Source organism: Vombatus ursinus, unplaced genomic scaffold (genome assembly GCF_900497805.2).
Source record: "Vombatus ursinus unplaced genomic scaffold, bare-nosed wombat genome assembly UNPS02014812.1, whole genome shotgun sequence".
Classification (NCBI taxonomy): domain Eukaryota; kingdom Metazoa; phylum Chordata; class Mammalia; order Diprotodontia; family Vombatidae; genus Vombatus; species Vombatus ursinus.
In genome coordinates this window covers 72810073-72836049 of record NW_020954590.1, presented here as the reverse complement: position 1 = coordinate 72836049, position 25977 = coordinate 72810073, and the positions used below count along the sequence as shown (strand labels likewise).

General features: G+C 34.3%; 1 protein-coding gene across 1 annotated transcript in view; it reads left to right on the top strand.

Moving 5' to 3' along the window:
• LOC114054129 (suppression of tumorigenicity 18 protein-like) overlaps positions 1–25977 on the top strand; it is a 351033-nt gene that overhangs the window by 306654 nt on the left and 18402 nt on the right. Inside the window, exons 14-20 of the mRNA XM_027877273.1 lie at positions 184–299; positions 10207–10269; positions 11074–11142; positions 15421–15483; positions 15584–15664; positions 18364–18585; positions 22550–22638. Of these exons, the coding sequence (XP_027733074.1) occupies positions 184–299; positions 10207–10269; positions 11074–11142; positions 15421–15483; positions 15584–15664; positions 18364–18585; positions 22550–22638 (703 nt within the window). The remainder of the gene's footprint in view (positions 1–183; positions 300–10206; positions 10270–11073; positions 11143–15420; positions 15484–15583; positions 15665–18363; positions 18586–22549; positions 22639–25977) is intronic.

The window sequence follows — 25977 nt, the reverse complement described above, 5'->3', positions numbered from 1 at the left end:
CTATGACTTCTAGAGGGAAAAGAAAAAGAATTCATCACTTACATTCCCCAGAAATGCCACTGCTCAATTGTTGCAAAATGCATTAATTTTTCCTATACATTTCTCCTCTAATGATCATATCAAAGATATAATTGGGAAAAAGATAAATCCCCTCCACATGATACACCTGTATTCTTTTTTCAGAAAGACCCAGTGATCTCTCCAGAAAATTTAGAGGAAAAAAAATACCCAGGGGAGGTCTCCATACCAAGTCCTAAACCCAAGCTCCATTCCAGAGAACTCAAAAAGGAACTCATAACGTAAGTGATACATAATACATTTGTAGTCATTTTTCTGAGATGAGGATTAAGCTAAACGTGTGAATGATAATATAAAAATGATCTGTATACTTGCTTTCATGAATGTTTAAAGATTTCAACCACCTATCAAGCAAAGGGCTGGAATTTTCTGTGTCACTAGCACTATTCTAGGTTTGGTTCAATTCAATTCAACAAACTTCTCTTATAAATGATAACAATAATAAGTCACATTTCTATCTATGTTACTTTAAACGTTACAACGTACATTCCCCACAAAAACCCAATGCTTATAAAGTATGCCATTCAAGCATTATTATCCCCATTTTACAGATGAGGAGATTGAGCCCTAGGGATTTTAACTGACTTGCCTTTGGTCACACAACTAGTAGCTGCTTTGTCCAGGATTCAAATTCAGTTCTCCTGACTCCAGGTCCAGCAATCTCCACTATAATATCTATTTTTATTAAAGACACTGTGTGTACTATGCTTGGGATCCAAAAACATTAATTTCTCTCAAGGAGCTTACAATATAATAGGGGAAAGGTATAGGAGAGTGAGATGAATGTAAAGGAGAAATTCAAGCAAAGTACTATTAGATACCTGAACAAAAAGATTCTTTTCATGTGCCTCAGGTCCTTGAAGGAAAGGAGAAGATTCCACAAAAAGAGATTGGGGGATATAGCATGATACACTCTAGGCATGAGAAATAATAAAAATGAAAGGTGGCATGGGAGATAATTCAATGAAAGGTATGAGAGAAAAGAGTACAGGATGATAACAGAAGGCAGAGAGTAGCCCAGTTTGAATGGAACATAAACTACATGACAAACAGTAACATCAAATAAAGTGGTAAGAGCAGCTTTGAGCCAGGTTGTTGAAGGACTTAAATGTCATAATCAAGAATTTATACCTTTTTTCTTTATGCTACAAATGGCATTGAAGGGCTTTCTTTTTTTTTTTAATGGAAGAGAGATGTATCTGAATGGCACATTAGAAATATTATTCAAGCAGGGATGTGAAGGATGAATTGAGAAAGGAAACAGATTCAAAGGAATTACATTAATTTAGTTAAAAAGACCAATTCGGTGTCTATTAAAATGGTAAAGCTAAAACATTTGAAAATGTGAACTTAGCTGTAGTAAAAGAATGAAGTGGTGTAAGATGCAAAAAGCAAGGCAGAGGTATAGTTACCTGGACTTTACAACTGTCTGGACATGGTGGTGAGCAAAATGAAAAAAAAATCAAAGAACTACAAAGTTAGACATTAGAAAAATTGTGGCTCAAACAACAATAAAAAGGAAAGGTAGGGGAGGGACAGGTTTGGAGGAGGACAGAATATTAGCAAATAAGTTTCATAAATGGTGAATTCGATGTGCTAGTGAGATATCCAGATGGCAATATCCAGCAGACACTTGGAAATATGAGATTGGAGCTTTGGGGAGAGATTAGGAGCACACATAGGCTATATAGATTTGGAAGTAATTTTCATTTAGGTGATTATTTTAGCTGTGGCAGGGAATGAGATCAGAAAGAAAACATGTGTAAGGAGGAGAAGGGAGGGAAGAAGAGGGGAAGGAGTAAATAGAAGAACTTTTGTGACCAACCACACTTGAGTGGTAAGAAGATGAGGCTCCATCAATAAATATAGAGGAGGAATAGTCAGAGAAGTAAGAAGAGAGTGAAAGTGCTTGAGGACAAGGAGTGTGTGTGTGTGTACACATATATACATCTACATCCTTTCTTGGTATCCCCAGCATTTAGCACTATCTTGGCACATGCTAAGCACTTATTAAATGCTTTTTGCCTGACTGACTAACTTTGTCATGAAAGTGAGAAAATGAAAAGGGATCAAGAGAGATTAGGACAGAATAAATGGCCAATTAATTTGGTAATAAGGAGGTCATTGAGGAGAAAGAAGCTTTAACAGAATTGTGAGAGAGGATGCCAGACTGCAAAGAGTTTGGGCAGAAATAGATTTTCCCCAAAAAATGCATTTCTAGGGTTTCTTTGAAACTCACCCATTCACCCCTATCAAAAATGACAAGGAAAAAAACATTCTACCTAAAGCTTGATGATTAACTATCAGTTGCACCTATGTAAAGTATGGCTAATGTTATGGGTGGAAGACAAAACAACTACATCCCTGTGACTCTGGGGTTTAAAGATGTGAGCACTAAGGACAGGAGTTGAAAATAGAATATTATGTACAAAGTCCCTACATATTCTGGGCACTAAAGCTCTACTGGACAGGTTAGACAGGTAACAGCCTTTAACATCTTTATTATTAAAGCAGTGTTTTCTTACATACTGAACAGACAAGTAGTTTTAAAGAGAGTGCTAAATGCTTAAGGATAGTTCCCCAACAAAACAGTATAATCATAGCAGCTGTACCACAATATCCAAACCACGCACTAACCAAAATGCATGACTTCTGCAAATCTGGAACATATTCAGTTGAACACATTTCACTATTTATTTAGAATAAGAGAAAGTTATTAGAAATCCAAATGTTTCTAGCTGAAGGAGAATCAGATTGGAATCTTGAGTTGACAGTTTTAGGGTTTTTTTTAAGTTAATATTATGTTTTACCATCAATGCAGCACCTGCATCTTCCCTGGTACCATTCTCCTCCCTTGGATTGCCCTCCCTTCACCTATCTATTTAATTTTTACCTTACCTTAAAGACCAAGTACAAGACCCTCTTTCCCTGTGAAATTTTCCCAGACAATCTCAGGCCAGACTGATTTTTATTTTCTCTAAACTCCTATCACACATATCTTCTGTATATTCTTTTAGCACCTATCATATGCTTTTTTTTGCCTGGTTTGAGGGTGGGGGACAGGGAGGTAACAGGACTTGAATTTTATTGGGATAGGATATACCCAACAAGGAAATTCCTTCTACAAATGCATATTATCACCTGCTCTGCAATTTATAATCTTAGTGGATTGTATGGAGTAGTTAAAGATTAAATGGCTTGCTCAGAATCACATAGTTAATGTGTGTCAGGATTAGACATTGAAGCTAAGTCTTCCTGCTTCTAAGGCTAGCTGTCTACCCACTAAGACAGGCTACCCCTTATGTTGTTATCTGTCCTATATTGTTAGTCAACTTTTCTTAAGCATGTGTTTCACCTAGCCAACTAGACTAAAATTTCCCTGAGAGCAGAGACTAGATCTTTGTGGTGCCCACAATACAAAAATACATTGCCTAGCACATAGAAAGCATACTAAAAAGTGTTGATTATCCCTTTACTGACATCAATGTTTAATTCTGGTGCACACCTAATTTTTAAAAAGCCTTTTATCTTTCATTATCAAAGGATTATCACAGTTAAAATTTATAATTTAGTGCTTCAATAGATCTCTGATATCTTCAAAGTGAGTAATCTTTCCAACAGTACAAATTTATAACCCATTCATGCTTTCTCATCCTGTGAGATTCTTGTCCATATACTCCCATCAATCCTTCATAGACAATCTACCTAATATTCTGAAAGTCTTTCTCTAGGCATTTTAACATTTTGTGGGTACCAAGAGACTACTTGGGCTTTCCATCTGTTATCCCTTCCTCTAAAAATCTGACCAGTCCACCTATATTTCCAACCACTTGATCTCTTTGCCAAGAACAGAGAAATGGCAGCAAAGGGCAGCATGAGTTGAGAATACAAATTGATTTGTAAAACTGGAGAAGGAACATGGAAGATTACAAAGAGTATTGCCTCTAAAAAGCTCTGTTTTGTTGGGGTTTATATAAGGTAAAATGAATCTGAAGAGTGCTTAAAATGTAAAGATAGAATTAGGTCAAAGCATGAAAATAGAATTGATTTCTCAATATTTCCAAGATTATCACTATCAATGACAATTGAACTACCATATTTGGATTCTAACACCTCAGTAACCAATGTACTTTATGAACAGAAGGAAATGGTTTTTAAATTGGGAAAAGTTGAATACGCACGATGCATGCTCTAAAGCAAGTATACACAAAACCAGTTGGTGCTGTCTCAAGTATTGAGGGATCAATTTCAAACTATGTACCTTAAAGAAGAGAAAGTGCCAAATGTTTGGAATAATTACAGACAATAAGTAACAAAAATATAATCAAGAGAACATAAAAAATTATTGACCTATATATCTTCTTTATCATATCTATAAAATGTTTATGAGAATGATCTACAAATTTCAAGGATATCCTTGATGAAATTCTAAAAGAAGGTAAGTTTTCAAAGGTAGTTCTATACAACAAACCACATCTTTGAGGAAAATTGACTGAAATGTGTGGAAAATACAAGATCCCACACTATTAACTTATTGTTTATTACTAAAAAAAAGTAATTGATTTATCAAAACCTAGTCTTAAAAGCTGTCCTCTAACAATGTATATCCTGAGTATATGGTAAAATCATACAAGATTCCTTAAAAGGCTCAACAGAAATAATTTAATTCCATTAATTTAGTTATGAATACTATGTACACTAAAACAGAGAGATATATGCTTTCCAAACATTTTTGCCTCTGTCATAAAAGAGGTGCTTCAAAGCTGAGTCTAAATGGAGGAATGATTTACAAAAGATGGTGAGGCCTTCTAGAAGCTCTTGTTTATGGATGGCATTGTAATAATTACATCACATCCCAAAATAACTATAGGGACAAAAGATATCATCCTAACAATTCATCCAGGAAAAACCAAATGCACAAAAAATGATTATTGCCAAGACTAACACACTGTAGTTTCATGGTCATCTAATCAAATTAATTCATTAGGTGGTCTGTCTTGGATAGACAATGCAGAAGAGCAATGAATTGCTTCTAGAAATACAGGAGAAATAAAGGTTAGATTACACTTGTACAGTTGTACAGTCATTTCAACAATCCTAAGGTATTCCTTGACATAAAAACCCCCATCTTTTTAGCATCAATATTTTCATAGCTAGGAGGCACAGTGGACAGAGCAGAGAGCCTGGAGTTAGGAAGACTTATCTTCATGAGTTCAAATCTGGCCTTAGACACTTCCTAGCTGTGTGACCCTAGACAAGTCACTTAACCCTGTTTGCCTCAGTTTCCTCATCTATAAAATGAAATGCAGAAGGAAAGGGCAAGCCTCTCTAGTATCTTTGCCAAGAGACCCCCAAAGGGTGTCACAAAGAGTTAGACAGGACTGCAACAACTGAGCAACAACAAATTCTCCCAGTGATGCTTCATTACTATAAGACATGAAACACAACAACTGCTAAGAATCAAAATTGGGACTGATGCGAACATCCATAGAGAAATGCGTGGCAGGCAAAATGTGACACACAGCCAACAATTGCTTGTGCACAGAAATGGCTGAAGATATTTCATCCAGATTAATTTTACTATTCTTGCATATTACACTCTCTCCTAAGTACTGAACAACATTAATTTGGGAGTACTATTGTCCTGTGTGTGAGATATTCACTTGTGGCTGAGCCAATTAGGTATAGACTGGTAGCAAGCATTTTTATATTTTAAGAACCTATGATTTAGATAGCAGAGGGGAGAAAATAATATATTTGAAGTATGACTATAAAATAAGGTGTATTGTTTTTAAAAGTAATGAATATTTTAGGACTCATCTAAATGAAAATTGTCTTTTCAAGTTGTCCCCTGGGAAAGTCATGAACATATTTTAATTTTTTAAAAGTCTCATTTTTAACAAATATACCAGAACTTATAAATCCCCACAAGTGTCTTATAATTAAATTTAATTATGTTTTAATATCAGTATTTTAAAGGGCATCCTCATTAAAATAATCACTTTTTAAGGTGATACATGCTATTGCAATAATCCTACTATTGCTAAAAATGTTTTTGGAATTACTGTTTGAGCCTATAGTTCTTTCATTTTAATATCCTCAGTGATATCTCTTTATCCTTTGAGTATAGATTTGGCTTTAGTTAATAATCAATTTATTTAGAGGTCAATCTTTAGTAGAGTTAGTAATCAAACTGAGCAATATCAGGTTGAGTGAAACACAGGTTATGACTAGTAATGAAACTGTTTTTGTTGGGTGAATTAGCTCTAAAGACAAGTCCAGATAGAGCACCTTGGCAGTATCCTTGGAATATGTACATGGCTTACCAAGGGAATAACTTGAATGGATAATGTTCATTTAGATAAGTTCTAGAATATTTATTCCTTTTTTAAAAAACTACTATCTTGTTATTTTGTAGTCATACTTCAAATATATTACTCCACTCTCTCTCCCACCCCTGCCACTTATTTGTTTAACTTTTAGGTTCTTAATGCATAAAAACACTTGCTACCAATCTATACCTGCTCGATTCAACCACAATTGAATTCTATGATGTCATCTGTTATCCTTGAATTTATTTCACAGGCTGAGTGAGACTCAGTGAGGAAGTTAAATTGCTTTTCTTTCTCTAATCCTGATATTTTCATAATGACTCCTGCCATATTTTACAACATTTTCTACTCTAAGTCATAACCTTAGTATCATTATCCTTCCCATTTTCTTTTTCCTTTTTTTTTTTTTTTTTGGCTAGGCAATGGGGTTAAGTGATTTGCTTAGGGTCACACAGCTAGTAAGTGTTAATGTGTCTGAGGCCGGATTTGAACTCAGGTCCTCCTGACTCCAGGGCTAGTGCTCTATCCACTGCACCACCTAGCTGCCCCTATCCTTCCCATTTTTCTTCTTTCTTCCTTTTTCTTTCACAACTAGAAAAAATAAAATAATAGAGCTAGAAGAGGCTTGAGAGATCATCCAGTTAAACCCGATTTGTTGAAGTATTATAAAATGTCAGCCATTATTATTATTATTATTATTAGAAATGAGAAAACCGACACATATAGAGGGTCTTATACAAGTGACTTAGCTAAGTTTTCAAAGCTAGTTAGTGTTAGACACAGGACTTGAATTTGAGTTTTCTAACTCATAATTCAATTCCATTTTTTATCACTATTGTCTTTTCCTTCTTTCTTTCTCTTTCTTTCTTTCTTTCTTTCTTTCTTTCTTTCTTTCTCTTTCTCCTTTGTACTTCTTTGCAAAATAGGCTTGAAAATGTTTAACTGGTCTTCTCTGTAGTTCATTACTGTGGTTTGCATGTAAATTTACAGATTTATGCTTTAAATAGCAAGCACCTGTATTTCCTTTCTTCCCCCTAACTTTCCAGCCTTATTTCACTCTATTCCCTCTTCAAAGCTGTTTTGGCTGTTTCCCAGTGTCATGCTGCCCTCTTCCACTTAAGTGAATTCTCCCAGGCTGTCCCCCACAGCTGGAGCACGTTACCTATCTCTTCCTGTTAAAATCTTTCTCTCCTCTGGCCCACCTATGTGAAAGTTATTCTGCCTTCCTCTACACTTCCCTGAATCTCTCCATTACTCACATTCTACCTGGTATTATATTGATTTATATACTTGCATTATTCCTGTCCTGACATCTCCAATATCAAACATTTGGCTTTTTGAAAGATAGGATGCTGGCATTTTTATCTTTTTATTACTAATATATAACATGGTGACTTATAAGTAAAAAGTACTCAATAACCATTTGTTGTATTGTTAAGAAACTGAAACCCAAAACAGGGAAGGGATCAGATCACTATTGATAGGACTAAAGCTAGAATCTAGTTTTCAGACTCAAAGAACACTACTATATAATACCGCCTCTAGATAGTTTAAATGTAACTCACAATCTTTCATTTCAAAAGAATTAATATATTTATTTTGCTTTCAACCTTTTACACTATAAGTTCTATGAGGACAGGATCTTGTTACACCTTTGTATCTCACCCACACTGATTATTCACAATGGCCCATGATAAGCACTTGATAAATATTTGTTGAATGAATGGATGGATGGAGGTTCTTTGAGAGAGTTAAGTAGGCGGCCCAGAGAGCTAGATGGCACAATGGAGAGACAGGCTTGGAGTCAGGAAGATCTGAGTTCAAATCCAATCTCAGAGACTTAATGGCGGTATGATTCTGGGCAAGCAGTTAGCCTGTTTGCCTCAGTATTCTCAACTGTAAAATGAGGATTATAAAGGCACCTACTTCACAGGATTGTTGTGAGGGTTAAATGAGTTAATATTTGTAAAGTGTTTAGCACAGTGTCTGGTACATGGTAGGTGCCTAAAAATGCTTATTCCTTTATTTTCCACTTCATTTGGATAGAACAGAATTTTTGAAAGTTGTGCAAAATGATTTCCCAGCATGCTAGGTGGTTATGTGTTTAAAATGAGACCTGCTGAGAAGAAAAGTCAGCTCACAATCAGATCACGCTATCAGCAAAATATTCAAGGAAAGACTGGGTAACTCTCCATTGCTAAATGGTGTTTTTTTTTTCCCTACCATTTCTACCAGTTTCTGCTGTTGTTTTTTTTCGATTACTTGAAAATAAGGAGAAAATGTGAGGAAATAATTTTACTTGGAAGGTGCTGATTTATTACAAAAATTATAATATGAATTTATATAATGAGATTATAGAACATCTCTTTTATCTTGGTGTCAGAAATTTTCTTGAATAGGGTAGGTGACATTCATACGCTATAAACATATAGAGAAGCTTTCAAACAGCTTGTCAAAAGGAAGTGAGATACACAAGTAATGTCACTGATTTTTGTTCTCCAATTATTAGCACTGGGTATGTTGGACAGGATTTGTTTACCCTAAACATGTCACTTTTATGCAGTATCAAAAATAATGTAATGAGTGATGGAATTGTTATGATGCTAACTCCTGTTTTGTTTTTAAAAAATTAAAAATCCACTTTCCTAAGTTTTTATTGGAATAGAAAAAAATAAAAGGAAATGGATTTTAGTCAATGTTTGTCCTGCTGAAGCCTGCAAAGTCTATTTGTATAGAATAATCATTTGTCTGGAGCTATTTTTGTTCTGTTCAAGTTTGAACTGATTCAAATGGAGATTTATATAAAGGAAGAGAATACATGAAACCCATTGTTCACTCCTCAATAAACTACTATGTTATTTCTAAACAGCCTATAGCTTCCCAACTTTGAAAATCTTTTAGATTTCCATCAATGTATACTACCACTTTCAAAATGCAGTGTCCCTAAACAACACTAATTGTACTGAGTACAGTTCTGTACTAAGACTTTTGGGACACAGTGGGGGGAAGGACTGTTTCTGAAATAATTGTGTAGTCACTACCTGTTTTTCTCTTGAAATATATACTAGGAAATATATTAGTGATAGCTTTGGTGTCCATTTGAGAATTATGAGGGGAACCAACCATTAATATGTGTGTTGTTGCTGAATCATTTCAGTCATGTCCTACTCTGTGACCCTATTTAAAGTTTTCTTGGCAAAGATACTGAAGCGTTTGCTATTTCCTTCTCCAGCTTATTTTACAGGTAAGGAAACTGAGTCAAACAGGGTTAAGTGAAGTGCCCAGAGTCACATAGCTAGTAAGTGTCTGAGGTCAGATTTGAACTCAGGAAGACTCATCTTCCTGACTTTAGGCCTGGTGTTCTATCCACTGATCCACCTAGCTGCTCCATTAAACTGCATAGTGTTATGATTGTCATTATATAGCTTTTATAGTACTTTATACTTTCAAAAAACATACTTTTTTTTAAAAAAATTACTTTATCTTGACAAGAAGCCCATAATATAGGTCATGATTTTAACTAAACTAAATTATTTGAATTATTTCAAACTTAAAAGACATTACTGGGTTTATGACTGATTGTTTTATGACCATTAGTCTTCTCTGGAACAGTCTAGTTGATCTTACTGGCATACAGCACTTTGGTCTTATTTAGTCACTAAGTATTAGAGAAATGAATCATGATCAGCTGAGCTCACCCATACTTGAAGGAAAGATCTTTGGTTGCTCAGCATGGAAGGCAAATGACGTCTACAAACCTTTGAAATGTATTCTCTAATTATTTTTTCTCATCCAGCTGTCCAACTCCTGGATGTGATGGAAGCGGTCATGTAACAGGAAATTATGCATCACATCGCAGGTACTTACTAACAGGAAATATCAGTATAATTGATAGTATTCAATTGTCTGTCATCTTCTGCTCTCCTCAATATATGTGTTCTCATTCATATTAGCAAGGTACTATTGGGGACAGAAGCAGGGGCCAGTGAACTTCTTTAATCCTAAGCATTTTGTAGTTATGTGTTTTATAAACCACTAAACTTTGTTTAAAATATTTTCTGTCTTTATGAGTCAGGTTATAACCTAATTGAGTATTTAATCTTGTATCTTACTCTTCTGTGTTAATTTTGAAGGATTAAAATAGGACCATAGAAGACAAAGGAATTTACATCTCAGCAAATAATTTACCACATAGGCTACATTATCCACTAAATAACCTGTCAAGGCCAAAAAACCACAGCTAATCTTTATAACCTGTATTTTGTCTTTCCATTGCAACTCAATACAGATATAGATCTTTGGGTAGACAGATGGAAAATATTAAAACCTCCAGATAGAGAAACATCATGATGGACAGAGAAGAACATAGTCACAGGCTTTTAGAGCCTAGAGAGGATTATTTAATTCAACTTTCTCATTTAATAGCACGGAGATCTGAAGTCCAAAGAGATTAACTGATTTGCCCTAGATCACATAGCTAGTTGATAGCAAAACTCAGACAAGAAACCAGGTCTCCTAACTCCCAGCCACGCAACTTCCCATTGCCTCTGTAAGAGAAAAATGTATATTAGTACATATAGCTCATAACTAAAGAGTACAACATTTGAGTAAATTTTTGCCATTTTCAGATTTAGTGAATTCACAAAATGTGTTTCTTTTTTAGTGTATCTGGATGCCCTTTGGCTGATAAGACACTAAAATCTCTTATGGCTGCCAACTCTCAGGAGCTTAAGTAAGTATAGTTTGAAAATGAATCATTGTAATGCAGATGGAAAGAAAGAAAATTTTAAAATAAAAGAAAAAAATAAACTAAATATTGTAAATTTATAATAACCAAGCTTGGCTCCAAAGAAAAGATAGCCCCTTCTTTTCAGAGGTAAGATATTATAGATGTGGAAAATGGCATTTAATGACTTATTTGGTCAATGTGTTGTTTAGTTTTGCTGAACTATTTTTTTCCAATCATTTTTATTCTTTCTTATAAGAGATAGCTGAGAGGGAGTTTGGGGAAATTATATATGTATGTATGTGTGTATGTATATGTATATGCCATATACATATATATGTGAAATTGATATAAGGACAAAAAAGACATAAGTAAAACTTTTAATTAAAAAATAGAAAGGAAATATATATTATCCCACCCTTTTTTTGCCTTTATTTCTAATTAGATGCTAACATGACTATTAATAAGTACATGGAGACAAATTAAATAAAAACCAGAGCAATATTTCACCAAAAATACAACTGACACAAAGTCAAAGCTATTTGACTGACTTACTTGTTTTGAGGGGTTTATTTGGTAATCTCAGAGTTTTAATGTTAAAAAATGAGAATTTTGCTATTTTAATTTCATAGTTTCATACACTGAACTGAGCTTATTCTTGTATACATATATATATAAAGAAATGATTCATTCTCTAAATTGAAATAAAATAAAGTTGTGTTTTGAAATATTAATGCAGCAGTTCTTAAAGTGGCCCAGGGATCCCTGGGAGTCCTGAAGTTCCTTTCAGGGTGGTTGAGAGATCAAAATGACTTTCATAGTGATATTAATATGTTTTCATTTCTAATTTGGTAAATATCAATAGACATAACTCACATAACCAAAAGCTCTTTGAAGTCCTTAGTAATTTTGGGGAGTATAAGGAGGTCTTGAAATAAAAAGTTTGAGAACTGCTATTTTAATGGATCCCTTATCTAATCCAAATGACATTTGACATAATGAGTAATATATTGCAGCCAGAGTTACAAAGACTTGGGTTTGAATAATATTTATATAGCTCTTTATGTTTTCAAAGTGCTTTATAAATATTTTCTCATTTTATACTCACAACAATCCTAAGAGGTAGATATTATTATCCCCAATTTACAGATGAGGAAGTTGAAGCTGAGAGAGATGAAGTGTCTTGCCCAGGTTCACATAGTAAATTCCCGAGGTAAGATTTCAACTTAGATCTTCCTGACCCTATGTCCAATGATCTGTCTACCATATGACACCAACTCCTCAGAAAGACTTAGTTTTAAGGCCCACCTCTATCACATAGTGGTCATATGACACTGGGCAAGTCATTTCTCCTCTCTGAGCATTAGTTCCTCAGCGGTAAAAGGAGGTGTTGGAACTTAATGGCCTCTCTGTCCTTTCTGCATTTAAATCTGTGATCCTATGATGAACTTATTATAAACTAGACCTTAAAGCATTGGTTGTGACAATAAAAGACTTATCCATCATCCTATAGCCAGTACATGTCAAAGGCAGGGATTGAACCAATTACCTCTCACATAGTGTTGCTGAGAGGCTCAAGTGAGGTATATGTAAAGTTCTTTGCCATTTTTAAAGAGCTATATGCTAGTTTAATACAGCAAATCCTCCATATTATTTTACCTTGTATATTTTTTATCCAGGTCTTTGCATAAATACTTATAGATAGAATACATAATGATACAATAGCATTCTGCCTGTGCATCTTTTATACATTACTTTCACTTGTTGACTAGCCAAGCTCTTTGTCTGGCCATATATACCTTTAATAATGCCTTTAAGAGCATTTCTTGCCCACAAGTCATCACTGGCAATATGGAACAGCCTACTTACACTGGCATCTTATTTTTTAAGATTTGTAGACAAAATTTTTTAAAAAGTCCTTTAAAAGGATATATTTTGCTGACATTTAACAAGCACACTCAACAAAAACAAGCTTCTGATACCAGAGAGAAAGATGACTTGCAAAATATCATTTCTATTACATAGTAATAAATAGTAATTTTTTTGTTACCCTGGTTTCTTAAAACTGCTTTACTTGCTGTTATTTTTCTAGACTGAAAGCTACAGCAACTCTAAAGTTGCTGTAGTAATTGATGGGTAAGAAAATGGGGAGAAATGCCACAACACCTCACCCCATTATCCTAAGCCTCCAAAACAACAACAACAAAAGCCCAATTATTGCTACCTGTTTTTTTAAATATTAAAACTAAACATTATATTTTAAAATATGAAGACATTGATAGTACATAGATTAAGAAATCCTAAATCATATGATACTTTTAATTACATGCTTTATACAACAATATAATCTCCAGGTATTTCCAAAACAAGGACAAATTCAGATGTACTGTTGACCATGTCATTTAGTTTTTTAAAGAGGACCCTAACTCAAGGTTATTTGACACAGGTGTTCCTATGATTAGAACATGCCAGTAAACCACTATTTTAGTAAAATCACTAATAAAAGAGGACTAGCATTAGTAGCTTTCTCTGTGAAATAGAAAAAAATGACCAAAAAATAGTTGGATTAGGACAAGTTGCAAGTTTTCTAGTGTAGGATGACTGGGCTTTGATTGTCTGACTATTGCTTTGATATTATATCCTCAAAAAAAAATAGTCCTTTTAGTCTTCTACAAAGGGAAAGAGTCAAATTCCACTTTGAAAAAGGCTTCACATTGGTATCACATTTGGCAGGCATTCCTGTAAAAATGTAAAAGCTTAGCTATTAAAAGAATGGGGAGTAGACTCATGGCCCTTTGTGTTATATTAGGGCTTTGCTATAACCCCTATCTGCATCATCATATTTTAAAATAACACTACATTGCAGGGGGGAGGCAAAAATAGCAGAAGCATCCCTGTTCACTGGAGAGATTAGGAAGGGGATGATATTAAGGTTAGAGTTCACATAGGAAAGATAGGTAAGGAAAGGAAATAGAGGGAAAAACCAGAGGAGAGAGAGAGCCTAAGTAAATAAGGGGTAAATAAGTCTTTCTGAGGAGTTGGTGTCATATGGTAGACAGATCATTGGACATAGGGTCAGGAAGATCTAAGTTGAAATCTTACCTCGGGAATTTACTATGTGAACCTGGGCAAGACACTTCATCTCTCTCAGCTTCAACTTCCTCATCTGTAAATTGGGGATAATAATATCTACCTCCTAGGATTGTTGTGAGTATAAAATGAGAAAATATTTATAAAGCACTTTGAAAACATAAAGAGCTATATAAATATTATTCAAACCCAAGTCTTTGTAACTCTGGCTGCAATATATTACTCATTATATCAAATGTCATTTGGATTAGATAAGGCATCTATTAAAATAGCAGTTCTCAAACTTTTTATTTCAAGACCTCCTTATACTCCCCAAAATTACTAAGGACTCCAAAGAGCTTTTGGTTATATGAGTTATGTCTATTGATATTTACCAAATTAGAAATGAAAATTTCCCTTATTCCCTTCATGAATTTCTAGATTTGGGTACATTTTGATCAGGATGGCAGACCAGAGGCCTTTTCCTTCTTCTTTGACCCTTCTCAAACACATATAAATGGTTGAATCCCTCCAATGGTTATTGTTGAGTATTCTAGAACTGCCGCTTAACTCAAGCCAAAAGGTGTACTTACCCAGTTTTATTTTTAATCATATTAGTGTGCAGAGTTTCATGAGATGTTATTAGGGCCTTTGAAGTAATTAATACACAAAACAAATTTTGAAAGCTTTTGGCTTCAAGAATACAGAACTCGCATATATGGATGTTATTCAGAAGCACAGCTACAATGATAGCAGCTTAATTTCCATAGAACTTTACTTTGTTTGTTACTCAGAGTGCCTCTGTGAAGCAGAAAGTGCAAGTATAATTATTCATATCTATTTTACAGATCAGGAAACTGAGGCTTGGAGGGGGTAAAGGGACTTGCTATTGGTCACACAGTTAATAACTAAAGCAAGGTCAGGACTCTGATCAAAATCTTGGGACTTTGATTTCAGTGTACTTTCTACACCATTTCTTTGGGATTTGTGTGTTTCTAATAAAAATAGCTACTATGAAAAGCACTTAACTGCTATTAACTTGCCTGTCTCAACTCACAGCAAATTTGTTATTTTGAAATGTATATTATAAAGAGTGAAAATTAATCAGGAATTAATTTTATTTAAACAAGAGTTTTATTGCTTCTTTAATTGAAGACCTACTTACCTAGTCTAGTTCCATTTTATCAAAGTAATTTTTCCTTATATATATCCCAGGTGCCCAACCCCTGGTTGTGATGGTTCAGGACATGTGACTGGAAATTATGCTTCCCATAGAAGGTAAGATTGATTCTGTTGGGAAAGAGGAAAGTGACATCATCCCCCACAAGCAAAAACAAAAATTTTCTTTTGATTTTTTTCTCCTGGGTATATCTTTCAGTTTGTCTGGCTGCCCCCGTGCCAGGAAAGGTGGTGTCAAAGTAACTCCTACCAAGGAAGATAAAGAAGATCCCGAACTTAAGTAAGTACAGTGGTTAAGATCAAAGGGACATTTCATAAATGTTCTTCCTTTCAATTTGTCTTTTTATAGTGGAAACCTTTATGGGAAAGTAACAAGAAAAGGGTCTGTACATTCAGTTGGGACATAAATGAACATGTAAAATCCTGGGGGAATTTTTTTTTCTTTAATCAAGGTCTGTTGAAATATCTAATAAGAATACTTGAAATCAATGTAGTGTTAGATTCTCTTTTTTTGACTTGGAGTTTTGAGAAAAATCATGTCATACCAATAACATTTAAAGTTATTTAAATGCAAAGAAAATAATGGGTTTGGGATTGTATTTTTGTTTATTTCAAAATAAAGCAACATTGTAGAATTGTCATTTCACCATAAATAGCACAACTCTTTACCCTGGAATTTAGATTTTGACAAAAGGGAAATTGCAAATCTAATTCCATCTTCTTAAAAGATCCCAAGATAGGGACAGCTAAGTGGAGCAGTGAATAGAGCACCAGCCCTGGAGTCAGGAGGACCAGAGTTCAAATCTGGCCTCAGACACATAACACATCCTAGCTCTGTGACTCTGGGCAAGTCACTTAACCCCAATTGCCTCACCAAAAAGAAATCCCAAAATAGTCAACTTTAAAAGTGACATATATGCTTGAACTAAAACTGTTTCCTTCATGATGTTGCATTAAGTCCAATTCCCTGACTGCATCATTTTTAGTAACACCATGTCATCAAAACAGAAGACTTCCAAAGAGAGATTAAATAGAGAAAGGGTCACTGAGCTGCCATGAAAGGACAGAGGCTTGTGCAGAAGCTTTTCCCTTAAAATATATTCTTTGCCTCTTCTGTTACCCATTCTGTACCTTGTCACTGACATTTCTTTTTCCTCTCTTCTCATTCCCATCCTGAATTTATGTTTCTCAATTATTCTTTCTTCTTTATTCCATTAATTTGCAAACGCCTTATTGTTCCTAATATCAAGATTCCCTTTATCAATTGTTTTCCTCAGCTTGGAGTAAATAGGTTACGGCAGAAACAGACTAACCTAGGGCTCTATAATGTTTTCTCAGTTCTTATGGCATTTCATAATTCTGAACATTGGAAGAAAATACCATTAACCATGTTTTCTGAACTCATAGCATTTCTTTGAATCAAAGGGCAATAGAGTGAAAAGTAAATGACCAAATTCTAGGACTCAGTGGTGTGAAAAGGTGGGACAAAAGCCCCAAATCAATTGGAGTACAAAGTTCTCTCCACCATTTGAAATTGTTGAGACATATGAAGAGGAAGCATACTATAGTGAAAAGGGTATATGAAGTCAGAAGACCTGGGGATGATACTCACTAGTTTTATAAACCTAAGCACATGACTCCACCTCTTTGGCCTACAGTTTCCTTATCTGTAAAACATGAATAATTGTGTTCAAGAGTTCTTATTTGCAAAATGTTTTGCAAATCTTAAAATATGAGTCATTATTTGAATAAAACAACATATAGGCTTGGATATCTCTAATGCTTTTAGTGTATATTAGGACAATGATAATAGCTAGTATTTACATAGCACCTTAAGGTTTATAAAGTTATATATGTATATGTGCATACATACCTATATAGAGTTATAGATATAAAATCATGTGATCTTCATACCAACTCCAGAAGATGGTGCTATTATTATCCCCATTTTATACATAAGAAAACTAAGGCAGGTAGAGGTTGAGTGACTTACCTTGGATCACAAAGCTGGTGAATATGTGAGGCTGGATTTGAACATAGGTATTCCTAACTCCAGGCCCTATGCTCTCTCCAGGGCACCACCTAGCAACCTGCTGTGCAACTCATCTATGCAGGACAAATTAAAGTCTAGAGCAAGGGTGGGGAACCCGCGGCCTCAAGGTCACATGTGGTCTTCTAAGTCCTTGGATGCAGCCTTTTAACTGAGTCCAAGTTTTACAGAACAAATCTTTTTATTAAGGGGATTTGTTCTGTGAAGCTTTGATTCAGTCAAAGGGCCATACTTGAGGATCTAGAGGGTCACATGTGGCCTCAAGGCCACAGATTCCCCACCCCTGGTCTAGAGCATAACAAAATTGTGAGTCCATTCATGGAAAAAGTTGATTTTACAAAAGAAAGTAAATATGAAGCTGTTCCATATAGTTTTATTGAGTAGTTTCACAGTAACATTACTTATTCTCCACAACAGCCCACTGATGTAGATCAGTCATTATTTTACAGCAAATTAAACTAAAATGGAAAAGTAGAGAGTCTTGCAAGGTCATATAGTCACATATTGATGGGCTTGGGCTTGGGACTCAATATTGTCTGACTTTGGGAAAACAAATTCACCTTCTCGTCACTCTTTAAAAAATTTTTTTGCTATTGATATAAATGAAAAAGCTTTTTCTCTCAGCTGGAAAAAATCTTCATTTTAAGATGTTACTCAAAAGCACAGAGAGCAGAGAGTTCTGGTTCTGCCACTCACTATTGATGTGACTGTGGACAAGACCTTTCACCTTTTTGGACCTCAGTTTTCTCTTCTGTAAAATGAGGCTGACTGTACCATATGGTCTCTTCTTACTCTGATATTCTGTAAATCTGTTGGATCATATGGTCTTACTACTCTTCTTAATCCTTTCCCAGTAAATTATGTTCGTGCTAAAAAAAAAATGTGCTACTAGTCCCTTAGTGAGGATTATCTTTGTTGCATTTTTCTAGATGTCCGGTATTGGGATGTGATGGTCAAGGTCACATATCAGGTAAATATACTTCCCATCGTACGGCTTCTGGTTGTCCTCTGGCTGCCAAAAGACAGAAGGAGAATCCTCTCAATGGGTCCTCATTATCCTGGAAATTGAACAAACAAGAACTACCACATTGTCCTCTGCCAGGCTGCAACGGACTGGGCCATGTAAATAATGTTTTTGTCACCCATAGAAGGTATCTATCATTTTGTTTTTTATCATTGTTGTTTTTGTTGTTATTGAATTGAAAGTCCACTGTTTGCAGAATGAGGATAGTATGATCTTTAAAAGGGATTAAAAGTTAGAGACAAAGACGTGGCTAATTTGCTATACAGTGTTTGTCACAGTACTAATTTGCTATCTAGTACCTAGCACATAGTAGGTGCTTAATAAATGATTCCTGTCTTAACTTGTCAGGAATTTAAATCTTGGCAGATAGATGATCTCAAAATATGGAATGCATTGTTGATATTTTTGCATGGGGGATTTCTTACCTTACTATTTACCACATATTTTCTATTATCTACCATTTACCATTTAATCTTCCCTGTTTTAAAATTATGTTTATGTTTTATATGTGTCTTCACTTGCATTAATCAAGTGGAATGACTTGGACAACTTCTCAAGAATGTTCATGTAACTGCAACTTTTCACTTTACATATTTTTCTCACACTATCAACACTGTGAGCTGGCCAGATCACAGGCAAACACTATTATTTGTTTTGCAATTGTGAATGTGATGAGCCTCAATAGTATACCCCTGAGAGAAAATGGTATATGTGCTGCAGGTCATTATCAGGATGAAGTAAAGGCAAAATACCTTCCTTCTAAATTTTCATGAATTGTTTCTGTCCTCACCTGAATGCCTATTTGAACATTTTAGCAATCAGTCAATAAACATTTATTGATCACCTAATACACAGTGCCAGGCACTGTGCTAAATACTGGGGATGCAAAAAAGAGGCAAAAGACAGTTCCAGCCCTCAATGACCTTGCAATTTAATGGAGCAGACAATAAGCAAGCAAATATATACAAAGTAAGCTTGATATAGCATAAATAGGAAATAATTAATAGAGGGAAGTTAAGAGGAGTTGAGGAAGGCTTCCTGTAAAAGACGTTATTCTTCTAGCTCTTTGGTGAGAAGAAAATGCACTTCTGATGAGCATGTGATCCTGTGATTCTGCTCAAGGGTTAGAAACACAACAGAGTAAATGACATAATGGAAATAGCGAGAACTGGACTTGAAATCAGGAAGACCTCAGACATTAACTGTGTGGCCCTGGGAAAGTCAGTTAGCCTCTCTGTGCTTCCATTTCCTCATCTGTAAAATGAGGATAAGATAACACCTATCTTAAAGGATTATCGTGAGAATCAAAATTACGTAACATAAATAAAATGCTTTATGTACATTAAAGCACTACACAAATGTTAACTGTTCTCATTATTGATATTTTATTATTGCTATTATCAATCCGATTGTCCAGTGTCACTACTTCTAGTAATACTAGAATGGGTCATTGCGTACAGATGTTGATTGAAATCCAAAAAAAGAAACTTTAGTGAAAAATTCAGCTAAGATGTCATACTTAGTAGAATTATAGAAATTTGGCAAAGCTTTGCCTTTTGAACATTTAGTTCAACTCTAAAGCTAAAATGCTGGTGCCAGAAAATAAATCCCTTGTTGATTCAAACTGAAAGTACTGAAACCCTACTTATGGAAACTTATATTACTACTTATGTTTAAAATAAACTGTGGCAGTTGATTTTCAAATGCTAATTAAATCCTTAATATCATATATTGTTTTATGTTGAAATATACAGAAGCAACATTTGATAATCAAGAATGCTCAGTGATATAGTCTTGAAAGCTTGACTTCTCAAGGTTTGGATTTATAAATATGTTGCATATACACACATACTACACAGAGAAAAACATATATTCATAGAGAATGGAAGTCTTACATTGATTGATTCCAGGGGGGAGAAAATAGTTAAAAATTCCACATGAGAATCTAAGTCCTAAAAATAAACTTTTCCTGGTAGAACTGCATATTCATGTCCAAAGCATTACAATGTGAATATGAATATCATTTCTATTCACTGCCATCTTTCAAAAAAATACAAGTAACAATATATACCATACCTGATGTTAATATTGTATTAGTTTAATATGGGCCCTTTAAAACATTAAAAATAATCTTCAGTGTCAAATTCTAGAGTATTTATTCAGCTAATGAAATTAATTATTTTTCTAGACAAATGGTATTTTAAAAATTTATCCTGAAAGGATATTAATAATCGCATCACTTTAGAATTAATAGAGCTGTGAGTTGTAGGCTCTAACATGATTAAACAAATTTACTTGAAACTTCCTAATAAATAGATCCTCTTTATTTCAAATTTAAAAGCCTTCCTTTAGAAGAGTAAAATATTCTGTGCAAATCAGTTACTATTTTGGAAGTTAATCTGGAAAAGACATAAAATGCCAAGTAGTAGAGATAAATAAGGCTGAGATTTCCCTTCATTACAGCAGTGAAATCAATTCTAAAGTTGTAGTAAGGTTTTTTATACTGCATTAACTCTTTCAATTCACTATTATATATCCAATGAGTAGCAGTAACATAGGCTGCACATAACAATTACAAAAATAAACTCAAATATACAAACATTTAAAGAAAACACATTGATTTGAGGCTGGTAATTCCCTCTACAAAAAAATTATTCATATTATTAAATTGATTTAAATAATCCATTTCCTTAATCCAATTAAATATCATTCCACTTGAAAGTAATCACCTTTTCAGAAACTCTTCCTTTGCGTAAGACAAGATAAACTTCTGCTAAAGATTGATAGAAAATCTAGTGTCTACTAAAGGGTACTCAGCATAGTTATAGGAGAAACCTTGAGAAGTGGGAGAATGTGGTTCAAAAGTCCACATTATTTTTTTACAACTTTTTTGACACTGTGAAGTATCCAAAATGAAGACAAATAGGTTAGACAATTAAAATTGGCTGAATAATCAGGGATCATCTTGTACCATAGCCTCTTTATTTTTATTACTACTGACGTGTCCCCACCAAATCAAAATCAGTATAATTCCTTATAGTATTTGAAACTGGGGAAAATGTCACTTCTGTATTAATTTGGATTATCCTAGAGTTTTCTTCAGATATAATTTCCCAACATTTTTCATTTCACAGCAGTTTTCAGTCTTAAGTAGGTTAAATTCTAACTGAAGCCTTATCAAAATGTGAGTTTCAAATTATTCTTAATGGGTTTGAGTTTCCAATTTAGCTTTTTAATTATTTATTTGCATAACTATAACTAAATTATAAAACATTATAAATTATAAAAAGTATTGTGAATTATAAATTATGAAATTAACAGATATTTGTAACCAAATAATTATGTGACACTAAACTCATAGAAAACCAAGTTTTGTTTAGTGGTGTGATTCACACTTTTTAAACAAAACTGATAAATTAACTGGAAGTTGGAGACTGGTTAATTATAATTTTGCAACCTATGACAATGAAATTCGAAGTTTCATAAAGATGGCTGTTTTCTAATATATAACAAGCAGCATGCCAAGAGAATGATGGCAACAACCACAAAGTTCTAGAGTGGGTCCTTATTTTTGTGAAATTAAATGTTAAGCAAATCTCCAATGTGATAACATTTTATTTTGTTTTGTTTTATATAATGTTTGTATTTGAATGACTATGAAGAAAAGTGAAACTAGTGTTGGTATCTGGAGCTGTCAGACACAATCAGGTTCACAGAACTTATTCATAATAAATGACTTTATAATCCATAACTGGATTATAGAAAGTCAAGTGACAGCTACCAAACAGTGGCTTAAAGTACATGTACAACTTTTTACTTTTTAACGAAAGCAATGAAACTACAGGCATGTATCAATGTCAACTCCTTGTACTTGTATGGCATTCTTATGTTTTAAAAAACAATATGGCAATGTTTTGAAATGTTAAGGATTTTTTCCCCTTAGTTTTTGTAAAATTGAATTATGACAGCCAAAAAAAAATAAGCACAGAAACAGTGGCAGAATGGCATGAGACATGCATAAGAAAATTATAATACAACCAAATAAAATTACTCCATTTTCAAGCACTGGCTTAATCTTCTATTTTTCACAGCTTGTCTGGATGTCCTCTAAATGCACAAGCCATAAAAAAGGGCAAGGTCTCAGAAGAACTAATGACTATCAAGCTTAAAGCAAGTGGTGGTAAGATAATCTTGGCATCTTTTCTTGGTATCTTTTGTCCAAATGGGTTCGTGTTTGGATTGAATGGAAAGTATGGTCCTTGCCTCCACAAAGTAAATTTTCCATAATTTCAACTCAAAACGATAAATATACAAAAAAAGAAGCTTCTCCATCTCTTTGCTTATTCATCCCTAGGGGCCCCAGGAATAGAAAGGCTTGGCCATTTGACACAATGGATTAAGGGAAATGGGGAGAAGTAAGAAAATCCACAGTATTTTTACCCCTGAGGCTCAAAATGACCATTTTTTCATGGTAATTCTAGATGAGTTTCAGGTTAGCTAAACCATATGTCTATCCCCTACTGTTGGTCTCCTATCATATTTAGGGATGAATTTCTGGTGAATTTTCATCTGTCACTGATTCCTTGGCATTTTGATAGCAAAGGGCCATTATTAAATGTTATCTCAAGCATGTTTCATTTCCACAGGATATCTTTCTCCTAAAATGTTTGAGAAACAATGGCAAAGTATTTCTTTCCTCTGGAGATTTTGATTATTTTATTGATCTGTTAATGGCATAAAGCAGGAAATTACTCTTTGAAATGCTCTGTTACTTTATTTCCCTAGGAAGTATCACTCAATCTTACTAATCTGGGTGTGTGGCTTAAAAAAAGTGGGGAGAGATATAGAGTATCCAAGAAAAAAAAGCACTCGAGGGGAATAAAGTGCTAAAGTCCTAGGGTTTCCCTTCAGAGGCTTTAATTCAGCCTATTTAAAACTGTAACAAAAGCACAGTGAAAGTACTATCTTGGGAGACTTATTTGCCACTTGATATGCGCTCATGAAAGTCTCATTGAAAGAGTTTGTATTACCCATGTAGAGCAAAGAATAGATGCTCTTGATGCTTAGTGTAGGCTCTGTTCTCTCGAATGTTAGGATGATTAAAAACTAAATAAAACTAAATAAATAACATGCTAAAGGTTATAACTAGTTTGTATTCAGTCCTGCTATCTATTCCACATCCTGCCCTCACATTCTCTTTTCTAACTACCTAATATTCCTATTTTAAATTATTAATCAAATGTGTATTTGATAATAGTTGATCTATGTATATTATTTGCTCTTAAGGGATTTTTCTTGTTTAGTAATAGGAAAATATTAATTCTGAGTCAGAGTGCTACAAAATGCTACCTTTTTTCCCTTTCTAGTTAATCAATTGCCAGTACTGATTCATTAATGTGTTTTCCCAAAATCAAAAAAGTAGATATAAATTTAAAACTGTCAGCTAAACACACAAATGACTTGGATCAGAAATGTAAATATATGTTACATTGAATATAATAGTAAACTTACACTGAATTAAAAAAAAAGTCTAATAGCACCTCCACTAACACCTTGAAGAACTAAATCAATAAAGTCATCCTGAAGCACAAGAACCTCCAGGGTCTTCCTATTCCCTGTAGGATAAACTACAAACTTCTCTGTTTGGCAGTGGTTTTAGCCTACATTTCTAGGCTTATTACACATTACTTTCTTTCAAACACTCTATGATCCAGCTCAAGTGACTTATTGGCTCTTCTCTATACAACATCCCATAACTTTGCCTAAGCTGTTCCCCCATGTTTGGAATGAGCTCTTTCCTTACTTCCAACTCTTAGCATCCCTATCTTCCTTCAGGGACCAGCTTAAGTGTCACCTCTTACATGAGGCCTGTCAAGGAAATTATCTTATAAATACCTTACATACAATTTGAATTTACTTCTTTGTTCATGCAGTTTCTCTCCAGTAGAATGTATACTTCTTGAGGGCAGAAGCTGTTTCATTCCCGTCTTTGTATTCCCCAGAACGTAACTCCATGCCTATTATATTGCAAGCATTTAATAAATGCTCATTGAATACTAGAAATATTACACTTAATTTCACTCACCAGTAGACCTTGGTTATTGGTTTTCAGTAAGTCATTCAATTTCATTGTGTTTCAGTATCCTCATTTTCAAATGAAAACTAATATCTCTCATGCCCCAAATCATATGGTTATTATGAATGTTTCTGTTGTTGTTCAGTCATTTCAGTTTTGTCTAACTCTTTGTGATCCAATTGGGAGTTTTCTTGACAAAGATACTGGAGTGGTTTGCCATTTTCTTCTCCAGCTAATTTTATAAATGAGTAAACTGAGGCAAACAGGGTTAAGTGACTTGCCCAGGGTCACATTGCTAGTTAGTGCCTGAGGCCAGATTTGAACACAGTAGGATGAGTCTTTCTAACTTCAAGCCTACCACTCTATCCACTGTGCTACCTAGTTGTCCATTATGAATATTATATCATAGATGAAAAGATTTTGAGCTCTCATAGAAATGAAAACTTGGGTAATCCTAACAATTCACTGTAGTATTCTTACAGTTAGTGCTATACAAATCCTTTGCGGAAAAGAAGAAATCAACATTTCTGATTTGATCTAGAATCCCTCACTTCACAAAAAGTGAACTTTTTTTTATCCTAGTTACTTTTAAGGTTTATTAGACATTTAATTAGAATTTGACATTCCATTAGATTGTGAGCTCCTTGAGTACAGGAACTATCTTTTCCCTCTATTTGTATCCCCATCCCTTAGCATGGTGCCTGGCACATAGTAGGCATTGAAACACGTTTATTGCCTGATATTTTTAAAAGATAACCTGAAATGAGTTTAAGATTAGTATCAGACAGATAATCATGCTGACTACTGGACAATAGTTGACACACGGAGGATATAACAACACTAAATAAAAGTATAAAAGAGAAAAGTATAAAAAATTTACACAGTGCAAATCCTAAAGTTCCGCCAATGGGACAATTTCAGCCACCTTTTTTTCTTCCCTGACATTGCATCCATAAATTTTAGAGGACTTGATTCTTTTCATTGTCTTGTAAGACTGTTATCCTGTTGAATTTTTGTCATCAGTCACAAGCACATTCTTAGCAAATCTGAATCACAGGCTATTGTACTGACTCCTTGGTCACTGTTTGTAATACAAGATAAAAATGTATTCACATCGAGAGGGATCTGGCTGCTGTATGTCTTGATCCTTATCACCAATTAATGTAAATGAATCAGAGATGAAGGAATTCAAGAGTAAAGTTATGAAACTGTTGCCCTACACATGTGACTCATTATTTTAAATGGTCAAGGAGTGGGAAGATGTGCTACACTGATGGATTATCAGTACAAATCCCATTTACAAGAGATAGTAGAAGGTAGGGTTCTTCATGAAGAAATATAAACATTGGACCACCCCCAAGCATTGATGCTGGGACTGTTTTGTTTAGATTTTTTAATACATAATCTGAAAGGAGCACAGAATGATGCAGATGATCCAAAACA